This window comes from Falco naumanni, chromosome 6, assembly GCF_017639655.2.
Source record: "Falco naumanni isolate bFalNau1 chromosome 6, bFalNau1.pat, whole genome shotgun sequence".
Lineage (NCBI taxonomy): Eukaryota > Metazoa > Chordata > Aves > Falconiformes > Falconidae > Falco > Falco naumanni.
Window position 1 is genome coordinate 53,256,483 of NC_054059.1, and position 17,068 is coordinate 53,273,550.

A 17,068-nucleotide genomic window follows, 5' to 3' on the forward strand; every position below is an offset into this window, starting at 1 on the left:
GGCTGAAATATGCCACTGTTCCCAGTATTTTTGTCATTCCTGGATTGCTTTAGTTAACATGGAAGAGATCGAGTCTGATCGGGCAAAAATGAGTCTTCCAAGATTAATCTTAGTGATAACTGAGTTTATTCAGACTGGGGCACTGTGGTTGGTGAATTCTAATATACAATTAAATCTCTTCTATTTTAAGGTGAGATTACACTGAGTAAACAGCCTTGTTCTTATTCTTGTTGATTAATGATCTATATTTACACAAGTCTAATAGTTGCTTTAATGTATCATGTCAAAGGTCATGTAATTCGAAATTGAAAATGTATATAGAATAATAGCACCATCATCAGAGTGTTTTATATCTTAATTTTATTGCTACAAGAGGACAGACTTTTGCTGCATAAATAGAGGTAAACAGAAAAGTATGCACTTGTAAATTTGGCAAATTATGCATTTTGCAGAGTGCTGGTAGACATGACGTGAACCAAGCTTTTGCTTTGGAAGGGTGTTTGTTCCATTATAGCAAAAGTATCTGCAAAACTAATTTAGTTATAGTTTGTTTTGTTGTGTGATTTATTTAACCTTTGACCATAAAATTGTTTCCATACTTGGAACAGGTATGCACTTTTACTTATGTTGCTTTTGTGTTCTGTATTGTCTCATATTTTTTTGTTTGAAATTCAAGAGCACTTCAGCCTTTCATTTATTGTTTGTAATTAGTTTTTCTAAAGGGTGGTTGAAATCAGTCAACTAATCATAACAGACTTTTCCATGTTCCTGCAAGCCTCAGTGAATTATTAAAGTGATAGAATCTGCTGCATTTTATAACTATAGTTTTCTACTCTTTCAAATTATAAGTATTTTCTAGCCAGCTGTGAATCAGCTACTTGAAAAGCAGCACTTAACTGTAGCACTTTTAAAACAGCCTTTTGGTATAACTTTAAATTGCAAAAGCAGATTTATTTTTCATTAATATTTTCTGTTTAAATTTCTTGTAAGAAGTATTATTTTTAACTGTTACTGCTTTAGTTCTGACAGTAAAGCTTTGCTTTATGAGTCAAAGCATATTTTAGTGAAAATACTGCTACCTTGTCAGTGACATGATGAAGCATATTACAAAACAAAACATTTTTTTGTTCCTGTGCAGTCCCTTCTGGTCATCCTTGCTCATTTCAAACATCCTGAAATTGTCAGATACTTAATATAAATGGTTGGCTTAACACATGAAATAAACAAACAAACCACACCTGGCAATTGACTAAACACTTCTATAATCCCAAACCAACCCTGATGCTTTGCCTTTTGGTTTTTTCTTGGTTTGGTTTGGCTAGTCAGCAGGCCAAACTACTGTAACAAATGTGAAAAGACCTGAAAGGATGTAGCCTGTAGGGGACAGACAAGCAGCAAGTAATACTGTGAAAGAAAGATGAGGGAGATCTGAGGGTATAGTAGCGCAGATGATTGGGAATATAAGCATAGCCCTGGCTCTTTCCTGTACTGCTAAGATGTGTGAGCCCAGGAGCAGAGGCCAAGTGGTATGTTTGGCCCACTTTAATGTTACTAAACTTTCTTAGCCCCAAATCAGAGTGGCCACATGAAAACTGCCTATTAATTATAATCCATACTAACTCCTAAACTGTACCCAGGAATTGCTTGGGTGAGTGTTGGATGGCTTGGACCAAAATGGTGCCAAGGATAATACAAACATATAGCCTGGCAGTATTTAATGCTATGTCTTAATTTTTTAGGATAGATGTAGTCAGGATGCCCTGTGAATGTGAGAGTTAATGGTGTCTTAACTGGAGGTGTTACCTAGGGAGACCTTGGAGCTATTGCCCGATGGGCTGCTGGGGAGATGGGTACCATAGCTCATTGCATTGAAGGCTAAGGGGAACATAACACATTCATAGAAGGCTGGGTTTCATTAGTTCCACTGTTTACAAAACAGCTTTTTGTATTAAAGTTTTTTGTAAGACATTCTGAATTTTCTTGATGAGAAGATAAAGTTGTGTAATATTTTTATTTGCCTTCAAGCTTTGTTTGGATTGCATTTGTCGGCTTTTCTCCACAGCTGGAAGGGCCTAACTTTTTTTTTTTTTTTTTTTTTTGAGAAATGAGTTTCATGTAATTGCTTGTCTGCTTTATATAAAATACAAACGCTTTATGTAAACATAAATATTTAGAGATATAGTTAGATTTGCTGGCAGGTATTAACCTTTGCATTGAAAGCTATCAGCAGCTACAATTTGACTTCCTTGATGATGCTGTCAGGATAGGAACCTGATTAGAAAGGCTTCAGCATAAATGGCTTCATGTTTAAATAAACTGTAGGGTTTTTTAGAAGACCGGAGGACTACAGTACTGAAGTATTTGGCTATTGCCCAGAAATCTGTAGCTAATTAAACTGCTGTAGTGCTGGGTTTTATTTACTCTCAAATAACAAATATCAGATAGACGCTAAGAATCCTGAGCTGAGATTTGATGGCAGAGAACTTCTAATACTTCAGACAAATAGTCTAGAAATAAATATTTCCCTAAAAGAGCTGTACTCATCCTTGATATTAATTAGCATGCATTCAATTGTTAGCATCAAGTCTATGTACCCGTTATGTTAATTAAAGTTGTTAATTACTTTAAATAGAATGGTGGATTCTGAGGAAGAAGCAGCTGGTGTATTGAGCTACTTCTAACTGAGGGCTGAAAATGCCAGCAGGTGAGAATACTTCGTGTTTGATTTCCAATACATATTTCATAGTCAGAACTACATGCAAATGATAGGAGTCACTTCTGTCTATACATTTTTAATGCTGCATTGGGTCTGTTTTAAGTCCATGTTTATACCTGATTTACGAAGTGTTGGGTCTTTTTATTTTATTTTAAATCTGGGGGATTTTGTAAAAATTGTAGTGACAATGGAAAAGATGCCATAGATGAGGATTCAACAGCCTTTTTCAGTGGTGTGCCAGATTGCATTTTTAATTCTTTAGCTACAAATTTAGCATTACCTCATGGGGGGCTAGGATACCTAATGCTTCAAGGGTTAAAATGCTGCTGATAGCAGTATCATGATTCACAAAAAGGCAGAGACTCTCAGCTCCAGCTGATTTTGGATCCATGCATGCTCCTGCCTCTTACAGATCTTTCTGGGAGTGTTGCTCCTTTGGGTTCCAGACTAGGCAGGAACTCAGAGCTGCTCCTTCTCCTGAAGACAGTGTGTCACATCAGTGTGCTACTGTTCATTAACAGTAAGGGCAATAATTTGTCCTCTGCTTTGGCTAGTCCCAGTTTTATGCTGATCCTGTATAGTGTGCTCTTTGAAACATGCTTTCTTTAGGAAACAGTGGATGATGGCGACTTCAGCAACAAAATAGCCTGGTGTGTTTGTACAATGCTGCTGAGTTATCGTTGTGTAGTTTACTTTGTCAGTGGAAATTCTTAACTGAGTGCTAAGCAAATTTCTTGGTAAATTTACCCTGATGAAATAGTTCTTGTCCTTTGCAATTTTAGGGCATGAATAGGCACTTCTTTAGCAATGGTGATTACTGAGCTAGTGAATCATACTCTATTTGCAGTTGAAAGTGAGGCAAAGGCAAAAACCAAAGTCCGCTTTGAGGAAATCTTCAGACGTCATGCTGGCCTGACAGACGCAAAGAAATCAAAGAAAAAGAAGTTTCACTCTGAAGAGAGCATTGTGGTGAGTTTGAACACATGCAAGCTTTGGTTGCCTTCCTTAATGGAAAAAAGATCAGGAAAATGTACTGTAGAAAGGAGATGTAAGGATTTAAAAAAAAAAAAAAAAAGTGTACCATGTATTTCTATATATATTCTTTGGGTTTGATGTAGCTTTTATTTGTTGTTTGTGTACCAGCAATGCATCTTTGTTATTTGGAGATATGCCAAAATTACATAGAATTTAATACTGGTACAAAGAAAGTGGTACATGCAGGCATGCACTCTTATTTAAAGCCTGCCAGTATTTTTTTTTTCCATTCACATTTTTCAGAAGTTTTAAGATTTTCAAATGCATTATTGACTTTAGTAGGAGTTTGAGTGATGGGCTAGTACAATTATGGCTGTAAAAGTATTTAATTTTGAGAGGAATAGATCTGTGTAATACATCTGTAAATCGAGAACTGTAGAGAATGTATAATAACATTAGAGATAATCATTAACTCTATTCCATTTCCTAAAAATTACTGGCGTAAAAATCTGGTGTAAGAATAAGAATTTACAAACATTATTAAACAATGTTTGAAACGTTTTTTTTTCAATTTGATCTCAGTAATCAGCATATTTCTGCATGTGCTGAGCTTTGTGTCTGAGTGGTTGGTCCTGTGTTTATATGTCTGCTTAGTCTGTACACATGTATAAAGATATGTTTTAAAGATTTTTGCCTTAGCTTGTGTCTTGCAGGTTAGAAATGATTCTATCACCTGACCTTATGGTTAGATGACGTTTTTGTTTGTGGCATATCTCATTGAAAGAGTCTGTGAGTCATGTTGTAGCTTTTTTTTCTGAACAGAAGAATAAATGCTTGAATCCTATGTATACCAATTACTGACTTACAATGTTTGGAATTTCAAAAGAAAGCAATCTCCTTAAAAGACAAATGTTCTGTTTTTTTATTTTCCTCCTGTTAGCTTTTGTATTTGCAGTCTTTTTTTTCTTACAGTTGCATCTGTACCAGATGCTGGAAGTGAATGTTCATTCTTTAACGTTCATTTAAGACAGAGGAGTTTTATTTCATATAATATCAGAATGCTACATGTATTATATATAAGTATTATATATAAGTATGTTTGGAATGGTTATATTAAACTAATATGGTTACGCTGAATAATTTTGTCTTTAGATAGATAGATTTGAAGTTGATATTTTTGTGGTGTTTTTTTGATTTTGCATTCTTTGAAGTATATGGTATTTAGTCAATAGTCTATACAAAGAATCAGTGTGATGTCTAAAATATAGCATAGAAAACTTAGAGGGTGTTTTCTTTTTTTGCTGGCATATGTGTAAGTGCAAGACTAAATTCTTCCTTGGTTAGGTTTACTTTTTTGACAAAATGTGAGCTTTTAAACCTATACTTTTTTAAGTATTTCTGAGCACATCGTTGTATGCTGACATGCAACTATATCTTACTAATAAATATTTTAAGCTTGTTTTGGTTTTAAATTTGTTTTCCATTCCAGAAGTCTCTGATGGAAAAAGCTAGTGTTTTGGAATTACCTAGAAATGCTTAAAATCACAATGAACTGAATCAAAAGTTAGTGGTATGTACACAAATTAAGAAATGTTTTTGGAAGCAGTGTGGAAGTCTAACGTTCTGGTTTTGTTGAAACCATAGATTTTTACCAATCAAAGCACCAAAAAATTAAGGACTCGAGGAGAACATGTATTGAAACTTCATGCTGATGGTTTTGAATGGTCACTTCCTTAAAGTGTGGCAAAGTTGCAAGAGCTCAGGCTGGTATTTTCCATGCTGGTTGCATTCAAGTAGAAATTTCTGTAAAAGCTTCAGTAAATAACCAGTAATTTCTTTGTAAGAAATAAATGTGTGGGAGGGGAGGAGGTAGATGGAGCAGGTTGGCTGATTTTATTCCAGTTTTCTTCACTTTATATAAGTTAACTATATAGATTATGAACATATCTTGATACAAGGTGAAATTTATCACTGGTGGTTGTCTTTGTGTCACGTACGTGTCATAAATGATCTCCCAGGTTTGATCAGAAACCTGGTAATGGTTGAGAGCATATTTCCACTGGTATGTTTCAGTCTGCTTCTTCCTTTTGTCTTTACTGAACTAATCCTTTCTTAGATTAATAAAACCTTTTCCCTCATAGTCCACTGTTTCATTGAAACCTGAATTCTGGGGCTGCAGGAGGTCACTGTGACTTTAAATGACGGAACTGAGGGTGAGGAGGTTTCGTGCCTGTTTGCCTGCTCCACCCTGTGTACTCATTACCCGGAGAGGAGGGAAGAGCCTGACTGGAAGAGGAAAGGCTGGTCAGTAGGGCAGGATGTGTCTGAAGTCACAGCTGATAGGAATGAGGGGATTGTAATGGGGGTGGACATCAGCTGTGGGCAGGGAAAGGTCTGCTGTGTTGTTCAGTAGCCACAGGTGCATTGAGTACGAGGCCTGAAGGCATGGCTGAAAAACCAAGCAATTGAGACAGAGAAAGTGAATTTGCTAGTATCCCTCCCAGGACTAAGGGCCACTATATTTATTTTTTGCCAGTTGTGCCTCATATTACAAGTTGTTAGAATGGGGCAAGTCTCAGACTGTGCAATGCCGAGGCTATTTTGCCCAGATAGATTAATGTGTTTAAAGTCAGCATGAAGATGATTGAGTTTATTTGGCTCAATCTAAATTTCATTGTAGAAAAGAGGATGCTTAACTCAGAACATGTCAGTGAATTTTTCTACCAGGTGAAAAGTAAGATCCCTTCATGGAGGCAAGAATTTCTTCCCTGGACTGTAGTCTGACCAGGTTACAATATGGGGATGGCCATGCATTCATAGCTAAGGTTTTGTATTCAAGGCAAGACTGCAACAGATGTATCCATTTGAAGTTTTTTACTTCCTACCTCACCGAGTCCACCCCTTCCCTCTCTTCATAAGGCCCTGGATGACAAGTTGGGGGCTGGAGTTTTATTAGGGTACAGGTAATAGGAGTCAATCTCAAGGCTCAAGAATTCACACAATCTTTGGAGTAAGATAGAAGTTTTACAGGTTTCTTCTGACTAATTCAGTACTTCAGCTTCTATCTTAAATGTAAAATACAGCCTATGGAGATTTGAGGTTGTAGAATTTTCCCGGGGTCTCTTCTGTAGCCCCTTTTTTTCTATAAGCTGACAGGCATTGGATAATTGTTGAGATTTCTACTGGGGTTTAGCCCTTTATTTCTTAGATTTCAAATAGGAGAACTGCTAATAGTTGACTATATACTTGACCTAAACATTTTCTCAATGTTTTCTTTTAAAATTTGGTGAAACTTCTCCAAGCTTGTGCTATCTGTACATTAAAGTTCTTCTAGCTTTGAGCATCTACATTTTGTAGTCTTATATGCGCAATGGCAGTAAAATTGGTTCCCTAGTGCATTAAATTTTTATTAAACGTCACACCCAACGAGCCAGTATCACAATTACATTCATTTTCAGTTCAGTTGTAAGTCATCTTTTACAACCAGTATATATCATCCTTTCAGTGGGCTGGAGCGTCCATTCTGATTTTTCAATGTCTGCCTGTATTATGGGAAGAAGTTCAGGTACATCTGTAAATCTGGTTATCTGAGTTTCAAGAAACTCTGGGCAAAATCACTTGATGTATTTCCAGGTTCCACTCATGCATATTTGAGAAGCCTTTTTAAAAAAGATTATTAGGCGTTGTCCTTGCTGCCAGCTTGGGAACACAAATGGCAAATGACGTGACTTGGGGTTGGCTCATTGTGCTACAAGCCCTGTGTGTTAGCCCACCTGTGTGCATCTTGGCAGGCACACATCTCTGGCTCCTATCAAGCCAGTAGTGCTGGTTTGTTGTCATGGTGGAGTGCTTCATCTGCCCTGGTGTTGTAATGTGGCCACGGAGCTGTTTTGAAAAAAGAAGCCTTCCTCTTTGTTCCCTGTTTCAAGCAGAGGAGGGTCAGGTTCAGGTCAGCAACCCTGTGCCTGGAGTTACTCCAGAGACAGGCCTATCCTCTGAGCTGCTTTTCCAGCCTAACCGCTTTTTCTAAGTTCAGGTGTGTTTATATATAGACAATTGTTCTTTGTTGATCTCTCTCAGTCCTGCTTTTCAGACAGAGAATCTATACTGGTATCCTTGCCACTGCCTGAGACCTAATCTGATGGGTTTTATGAGCCTCTTGGCTTTTACTTTATCATTTTCTGACTCCCTCCCACTTCTCCCTCGGTTTAATTACATCATGTAATTACAACACGTAGAAAAAGCAGCCTGAGTTAAGATCATACAGGCTGTGTATCTGAGGAATTTGTTTGAATTGCTGAAGCAATTTTATGCTGCCTGCAGTAGCTATTAATGTTCCTGGAATGTGCTGTAGTTTGAGATTGTGTTTTATTTCATTATGAGGATATTCTGTATTGTTTTCCTATAAGTAAATCTGCTATAATTAAGTGACTGTGTGCTACTACTATTCATGGCACATATTTGTGGACTTATGTTTTTGTTTATGGACATAATAAGTAACAAGTTCTAGTAAATATTTCAAGCAAGTTTTTGCAACAGCTAGGTTTCTTTGAGGAAATGATTCTTGAGTATCAGAGTTATTTTAGAAACTCCTTAACAGGTCAAAGTTCAGGGCTTTTTGTTTAGGATTTCTCAAAGAATTCTGCTTCATGGCCTTAATCCATTAATGTTCTATCAAAGGCAAAAATCAGCATGACCTTAACTGTTTGTCACTGTTCAGTCTTAATTGCCAGTGTTTTAACCTTCGTTCCTTATAATCTGCAGTTAAAAGCTATTAGTAGAAATGCAGATAAGGAAGTGGACAATCTATTAGAAAGCATTATTTTGTGGTTTTTTTTATCAAAGCTTATTGCTTTATCTTTTTTATGTCCCTTACTTGATGCTGTATTTCAAGTTACTTATATGAAATCTTCCACATCCTCTTAAGTCGTTGACTTATGAATAAAGGGGATGTTACTTGTCTATTTAAGCAAGTCAATGGTTGAAGGTACAGAGACAGGTTTTTTTCATTATTTGATACTGAGATAATTTAAACTATGTTTAGACATAGGATGCCAAAAATAAAAATACCTACTGAAAAGATGTATGAATGGCTTTAGATTTTTTTTCTGATGTATTAGATAACCATACTTGCATAAATTTCTAGACACTTTTTTAACTCATACTTTATTAGAGCAGTGTTTAATATGTAGTATTAGTAAGTCTAGTGCATTTTTAAGCTTTGTCTCTAGTTTCAGGTGTCAGCTTTTATTTCTGTGTTGAACTGTCTTGCTGTATTTTTCTTGTCCCACTGCTTTTATTTGACCATTTTCCTGTAAAAATAGGAAACTAGCTTGATTTTTTTTCACTTTTTTTTTTCTCATATACTTCAAACTTTGTTTTTCCCCACTTCTCCTTGTTCAATACCTGTAATTCTTCCCTTGCTCTCCATGTTCTCTCTTCAGATGTGAATAAAACAAAGTAGTGATGAAAGTTTGCAGGCTCACATAAATGAGGCCATACAGTAGAGAGGCAGATGACTTGTACATTGTGTGTTCTCTTATTTCTAGTCATGGAATATTATTTTTGCAGGTGGGCATTTTTAAGTCAGGCTACATCCTCCAAAGCATGATGCCATTGCACCTTTCATCCTCTGTTTTTTCTTCCTGTAAGCTTGTAAAGGTGATAATTTATTAAACATATTGTCCCTTTTGAAAAATGTTTGAGACAAATACGTTTCTATAAATGGGAGAAGTATACCAGCTAGAAGGGGAAGATGTCTGTGTTTATTGACAGAAGAAGACAGTCTTGGCAAAAAGATTGTATGCGGATGTCTATATTTTCTCCAGCATTTTATTTGCTTTCTTTATGTTTTAAAGTCTTTTCTAATGTTTCATGTGGCGACTCTGGAGGGTTTTATTTAAGACAACAGAGTAAATGGACCTCAGCGACTTTATAGAAGTTCTGTTAAGAAAGAGATCTGTGTGTTGAGTTCCTTACAGAATTAGGTCTTAGTTACTTGCTGTGGTGTTTGGAGTTATCATATAATCATAGAATAGTTTGCGTTGGAAGGGACCTTTAAAGGTCGTCTAGTCCAACCCCTTGCAATGAAGAGGGACATCTTCAGCTAGATCAGGTTGCTCAGAGCCTCGTCCAACATCACCTTGAATGTTTCCAGGAATGGGGCTTTATGACTTGTAGTAATCACAAATAGAAATCTGAAGGAGAGGGAAAAGTTTACAATGCATTTTATAAAAAAACAGCAAAAATTGATGGGAGGAGTGCATTAGCTGCAGTTTATCTTTGTTTTTTCTGCTAGACTGGTCTTTAGATTAACTATTTGTCATTCTACTAAGAATAATGTGGTGAGGTATTTTTTTTCAACTTCATGTTTTTAATTTATTTTTTCTTAAGAAAAGTCTTAATGGAAATCTGGTTTTCAGTTTTAGCACTTTTTGGTATAATTTCATTGCCAAACTTTGGCAAGGAACTTTCAGTAACGGAGACTACAAACAACTGAACTTGAAGCCTGTCTCTAATTTGCATTTTAAATGGATGGAAATGCTTGATTTTGTGCTGCATGTAATCTTCAAGTCTTCCATAATCTAAAGCATTGGCATATCTTCATGGAGTAGACTTGTTGATTTCTTTTTTTACTGGATGTGCATGAAAGTAATTTAAAAACTTTTATTTAAAAAAATTAAAAAATTAAGTGCCCAAACTCAATATGTTGGTTGGTTTTTTTCAGTATGAATTTTCTGTTCCCTTTCAATCTGTCACTTGTTACTTTTAAACAATTAAATAACTAGATCTTTGATTTCATTTTACTTTGTGAAATGCTGAAGAAATAACAGAAATTGCTATGTTTATCCTTAACATAATGTTTAGTACAAGTATGTTTTATGTTCTTCTAATTTATAGCTTGACACCTTTAAAAGTAATATTGATCTAGCTAAGGAAAGTGTGAATGATGAAGCAATTATAAACAACACATATCATCCTGAGGAAGAGAGTCCCCGATTTACAAAAAATAAACTGAGAGAGAAAGCCTCAATTGCAGAAAAAATAAATAATGATATTGTTAGTGGAGAGGAGAACAAGCAACCAAAGTCTAACAAGAAGAAAAAGAAACCACTGTTACAAGAACAATTTAATGAGGAGGAAAATTTACATGAAGCTAAATTGGAGAGTTTTGAGAAAAAGATTAATGATTTTCCAAAGAAGAAAACAAAAAGTAAATCACAAACAGATGTACCTCATCAAGAATGTGATAGAAAGATTAAAAAATCCTTGACTGAAGTGAGAAACGTAACTGAATTAGAAGAGGAAGAAGAGCTAATTCGAGCCTATCAGCTGCATGTGGCTGAGGATGAAGCAAATGCAATTAAAAAGAAAATAAGAATGAAACTTAAAGAACAGATGTCTGAATTTACGTCCACTGTTCAAAGCCATGAAGTTGTGTTGAACAATGAAGTGGGCAAAAAGAAGAAAAAGAAGAAAGAAATAGCAGTTTTAAGTGAAGCTGAAACAAGGTACCATGATAAAGTATATACCATGTGTCTGTGAATCTTAAGCTAAATGTTTAATTTGGTTTTAAGATAGGCAGAAGCTTTCTGATAAACTGTACATATTTTCTAAGTGATGAACTGGATGATTCTGTTATGAAAAAACATTACCAAATACTTTTTCAAAAATGCTGTTAAGATTAATATTTAACTCACAGATTCTTTTTAACTTTAAAAATAATATATCCTGCATTACTATCTGATGTTTATTTTGTGTGGAGCTCACTCTTAACTAACTTAAGGTAATTTTGTGCGTGTTTTTTTAGTGATGAGCGGTGGCCCTGATCCAACAGAAGAGTATTAGCTTAGCTCTGTTCACATGAATGGTTCTGCAATTATCTGGAAATCAGGGGGAAATGAAGGGAGGGGAGAGAAATGAAAAAGGCAAGACACTAATTTAAAGGGTGTATGTTAATTTTTCGAGATGATGAGTTGCAGAACTAAAGAGGAAATTTCAAGTGGATTAATAATGGTAATGAGCTGTTGTATCCATATATGCAGTAGAATGCAACTGCTGACAATAATGCATTACATTGCAGTGCAATGTCCCTTTCTGAGCTACAGCATCATCCAGCAGAAAATTGCAATGAAAATCAGTCACTGAAAAGACTATCTACATCAGGACAAAAACTTGAGGAAAGCATGGAAAAACAGAAACCTAAAGCAAAGAAGGGTAAAAAGAAAGCCAGAAAAGGTCTGCCAACAAAATGTTTGAATTATTTGCTGCTTTGCTGCTTTATGCAAGCTTTTTTCTTTTTTCTTTTCTTTTTTTTTTTTTTTTTTACTGCTACAGAAATATTTGTTCGTAGTAGTAACACAGTAACAAATGATTGAGCTGTTGACTTAGGTTTCTGTAGTTACTTAATTGTATTTTTGTTCTTCCAGTTCTGAGGCTAATTTGTAAGGAAACTTATTTGATGTATCAATCTAAAATCTTGAGAGTTCATTTACTATAAATAGTTTTGAGATTGATAAATAGTTTTTAAAAGATGGGTTTTTTTAAGCATAATATAATACTATATACCAACTTTATATTCCTTAGATGCATATTGTCTTTTTATATTTTATTTATATTGTGGAGGCCAAAATAAGAAATTAGTTTAAAAAATTGAGATCACAGAAATTGAAGAGGAGTAAGTCTTTTGATATCTATTAAGTACGATGGTCTCACTGTAACTTGTAAATGAGGAAGTTCTGAAAACTATTTGGTAAATTCAGGGAAAATGAACAAGGAAAAAGCATCAGTTTCTGCTTATCTTGGTTTTTAAATTTTCCTTAAAAAAACCACAAAATGGACAAAACCTACTACAGGCTGTAGTCCAGAACAGGATATTGAACTATGGATTTTAAGTCATTGTGGCACAGAAGAATCTGTCAATCAAGAGGAGGAACACCTCTGATTTTAAGCAAAAATGTAAATAGGAATGGATTATTTTAATAGATATCCATTTGTATGTTCATACATGTTGAAAATGCTGCAAATTTGATAATTTTATTTTAATCTATTACATAAAGAACATGTTAAATATTATTACTTTACTATTGATTGCCAAGACAATACCGAGCATTTTTACCTCTTTAAACTGTCACTAGTGGAACACAGTAAGCTCTGTTTACTTTGTTCCTATTTCCAGAAGAAAACACAGAAATTGCTGCAGAAAATGACGAGGAAATGAAGAATTCGGAAACTCAGTCTAAATTTGGTTTTGATGATGAACTTGTGTTAGGAGTTTATATCCATCGATCTGATCAGCTTAAAACTGATCTCCTGGTATTTCATCCCATGGTTAAAATCCACATTGTTGATCAGAGAAGTGGCTTATATGTCAAGAAAGACCACAGGTAACTTTTAAAAAACTTATTTCTATTATCAGTGATTACTGTAAATACATAGATTCTTCCCTAAAAAATTAAATATGACAATGAAAATAATGCTACATAAATTAGAGGTCATTCATTAGTTTCTACATCTATGATAATGCATATATACGCCTACAGTAAATGAGGGTGATATTTTTCTTTTGAGCACTTTTAAATGCTCTATGCTGCTGTATTGCTCTCAAGTCCCCGTATTTACAGCAAAGTTCATTCTGTATTGTTCCCAGAGAGAAAGCTTCCTACATCTCATAAATATGTAGAAGCTAAGATTAGAATAAGTAAGCAAAACCCTGTAGCATAGTTTCTGCCTTTTCTTTTTTATAAAAGAACTTTTAAAATCCTGAAATGAAGTTTAGTTGTTCATATTTCTAATCAATTCACTTACTTGCTTTTACTGTCTTTATGCGTAATTTTCCTGAAAAACAAATTTTAACAGTGTTTATGCAGTAGACTCTGCCGTGATCATTATGTATAAATTTGGTAATAGTAACTTGATAGTTAGGATTTTGAACTTTAGCATTTCTTTGAACTGTAGCATCTATATATATTGCAAACTGTCTTAAATTTTGGGTGGTTTTAGAAATGTTTTTCTAAAATCAAACAAATGGTATCTTGTTTGTCTCTTTGCTTTGAGTAATTGAATAATACTGTTTTGTTTGAGTTGTGTTTTTTTTAAGGCACTATAGCAATTGTAACTGTTTGGAAATTTTCAAACAGCAAGAGGAAAGTTTCATCTTATTATGAGCAAGAACAAATAGAGCACATTCTTCCTATTATGACCCAACCATATGACTTCAGACAGTGTAAATCAACGGTTCCAGAGTGGGAGGAGCAAGTCATATTTAATGAGCGTTTTAGTTATTTTATTCAAAACACGGAAGAAAGCCCTCTGGTAATCCTGTTTTTTGAGGTGAGGTTAAATATTTTTCATCCAATTTATGCATGTTATGATTTTCTGTTTGTTTCTTCAACAGCATATATTTGACTGGTTTGGATGTTTTTGTTCAGTTATATTGGGTTAATAGCATAGTCTTAAGATAAAGAATTCAATGGACATACCAAAATGTGGTATTGGTAGTTGCTAATACTAGCAAACATTTTTTAATAGCAAAAAAAAAAAACCAAACCAACAAAAACCAAAACCCCCAAACAAACGCAAACTGCTTTGCTATATTAAATCACTGTCAGACATCTGGGAAAGGCTGGTAACATTGCTCCACATCAGGAGCGATGGCACCATGTACAAAGGATATAACTTCTTACTTTTTCACATTCTTGACATCTGAGAAGAAGCTTAAGTACCAGAAACTTAAAGATGGAGTTTGCCTGCTTGCAGCAACACCACTTTTCCCTTGTACCAATGAGCAAGCTATTTGCTTTGTTGTCCACTAACATTTTAGACATCTACTCCTCTCCTGTTCTTCACAAAGTAGTTATTAATGTGTTCTCCAATACATTTTTTTTCTTTAAAAGAAAATTTGTAAGATACGTATTCAACATGATTTTGAGCTTTAGTATTCCAATATTTGTAAAGAGAGATGCTATAGCAGGGGTCCTCAAACTACGGCCCACGGGCTGGATACGGCCCCCAGGGTCCTCAATCCGCCCCCCGGTATTTACAGACCCCCCCCTGCCCCCCCCTGCTGGGGGCTGGGGGGGGAAACCAAGCAGCCGCAGATGGCTGCCTGCCACTGCATCCGCGCGCCGACCCCTGGTTAAACAGTTTGAGGACCCCTGTTCTATAGTAACCTGAAAATGGAAACCTAATACAGGAAATATTTTTCATTCCTTGTTTTTTATATTTCAAATAGATTGTATATATGATATCACTGTATGTTTCTATATGTTCTGTGATATTCATAAACAAACACGTTTATAGAAATAGGAGTCCTTAGTTGCTTAGCACAAAAGTAATTACAATGGTATGTAAAGATTCTTCATGGAAATCATGTTAATGTTGGGACCAAAAGCATGACTATCCTGAAAACATGCATTTGACTTCAGCATGGTTTATGAAATAGCAGTTTGAAAAAAGCATGGTTCCAAGGATTTTTTTTTGTATGCCAAATAAACTTCCAGGAGTGCCTAAATATAAGAAGATTCTGGTCACTGACTAGAAAAATGAAGAATGTTTTGGACATCATTGGAAGTGTTTGAAGTCAGATGGGACAGGGCTTTGAGCAGCCTGATCTAGTGAAAATGTCTTTGCCTATGGTAGCGGGGGTTGGACTAGATGGTCTTTGAAGGTCTTTTCAACCCAAACCTTTCTATGACATAAGTGATAAAGCTAGGAAATGAAAACTTAACTCTTTGACTGCCATTTTCCAGCTACATTAACATGCAGCTGCTTTTGGCTCTCAGATTTGTGAACTATATAGGATTTATTAAATTTACACATTGAGACAGAAGGAAAGCAAGAATACTTTTTTAAGACCAGACTTAAGTTCTTTTTTTTTAAAGCAATTAATAATCATCAGGTAAATGCATAAGGATGTGTTCTTTCTGATTGTGTACTTGTGTGGAAGAAGTCTGTTGTTGTAATTGCTTAAAACTGAAATCTGCTTAATTTAGTGAATCACATCTAGCATATTTAAAGCAGTATTTTTTTAATTATCATGAGGTATATATTAATTAAAAATATATTTATATTCCTACCAATATTTTCAGATCCTTGATTTTCTAAGTATGGATGAAGTGAGAGCCAACTCTGATGTGCAAGTTCGGGAATGTGGTTTCCGAAAAATCTGTTGGGCATTTCTAAAGGTATTGCAAATGTGTAAATGAAACAAAATTTATAAATCTTATTATTCAGTTGTCTAAAAGATACTAACCGTACTAAGTGGGAAAATATTTTTTTAATATTTCCAGGCAACAGAGATGGAAAAACAAATCCTCACTTGCTTGGCTGTTCTCTCCTTTACCTCTTCCTTCACCTGATAAAATTCACAGTAACAAGCTTGACAGTAAAGATTAAGTATTTTTCAAGAAAGTATAAAACATGCATGAATTTTTTTTTTTCATAAACTACAGGAGGAGGTCTTCTTTGAGGGTTTTCTGTGTGTTCGTGAGATTGTGTCCACAAAGAAAATGACAAATCCACTAATTTCTGTACCTCAGCTATTCTGTATTCTGGTGACATTTTCAGTTGGCCAGTCTTTGAAAAAGAGTCCCAAGTCTAATTATAAAATGCTTGTCATTTTTAGTTGCATGAAAGTGCTGCAGCGATGAGGTACAGATAATTTTGCCAGCATGTCATGAACCTTTTAACCCTTTTAGGAGAGACTTGAATGTGCCAATTTGGCCTTTGAGAGCTGACAACCTTTAATCTGCCGAAGGATTTACACCTACCCCTGTGAATGGTAGATCTTGACAGCCATTGAGCAGTCCCCAACATAAGAAACAGAGGAGAAGATAATGGAATGCATGTTTAGGGGAAGAGAGAGGGACCCCCATATCATTCCATATAAAGTCTCTCCTCAGCTCTGCCCAGGATGAATCGACTGGGATACCAGACCTCTGTTCCATGTCTGGTCTGTATAGCTGGTGGGAACTGTGCATCCAGGCATCCAGTAAACCCTACTTCAGAACAAAGGGAAGGATTCATTTCCAACTCGTAAATAAATACAAATGAAATTGTCACCTGTTCTTCATTCCTACTGCATCTGTCTGCATTATTCTTTCATTTGTACCAGTGAAAGTAGAAGTGTCCTGATGAACAGTAGTCAGTATTAATCACGGTAAGTACACTAGTTCTTTCATTCAGTAGGGAGAATTCTTAGTTTCTCTGAGTAAGAAAGATTGGAAAGATTGAAAGTCTGAATTAGAAAGAGTGATGTTTTGCTGTATCTTCTGCTCTGAGTCAAAGCCTTACCAATGCCCTTCGCTGCAGAGTTCAAAAGGGGCAGATCTGAAGAGTCCTTTGAGATTTAGGTGATTCCAGCAAGTAGTAATTACC

General features: G+C 35.3%; 1 protein-coding gene across 3 annotated transcripts in view; it reads left to right on the forward strand.

Moving 5' to 3' along the window:
* AHI1 (Abelson helper integration site 1) overlaps positions 1-17,068 on the forward strand; it is a 119,890-nt gene that overhangs the window by 2,056 nt on the left and 100,766 nt on the right. For all 3 annotated transcript variants that reach the window (XR_005828474.1, XM_040598359.1, XM_040598360.1), the window contains exons 2-8: positions 2,633-2,704; positions 3,564-3,685; positions 10,592-11,202; positions 11,775-11,929; positions 12,870-13,077; positions 13,831-14,023; positions 15,781-15,876. Coding sequence is in view for 2 of the 3 variants with exons in the window: in XM_040598359.1 (XP_040454293.1) it covers positions 2,695-2,704; positions 3,564-3,685; positions 10,592-11,202; positions 11,775-11,929; positions 12,870-13,077; positions 13,831-14,023; positions 15,781-15,876 (1,395 nt within the window). In the remaining variant the exon portion in view is untranslated. The remainder of the gene's footprint in view (positions 1-2,632; positions 2,705-3,563; positions 3,686-10,591; positions 11,203-11,774; positions 11,930-12,869; positions 13,078-13,830; positions 14,024-15,780; positions 15,877-17,068) is intronic.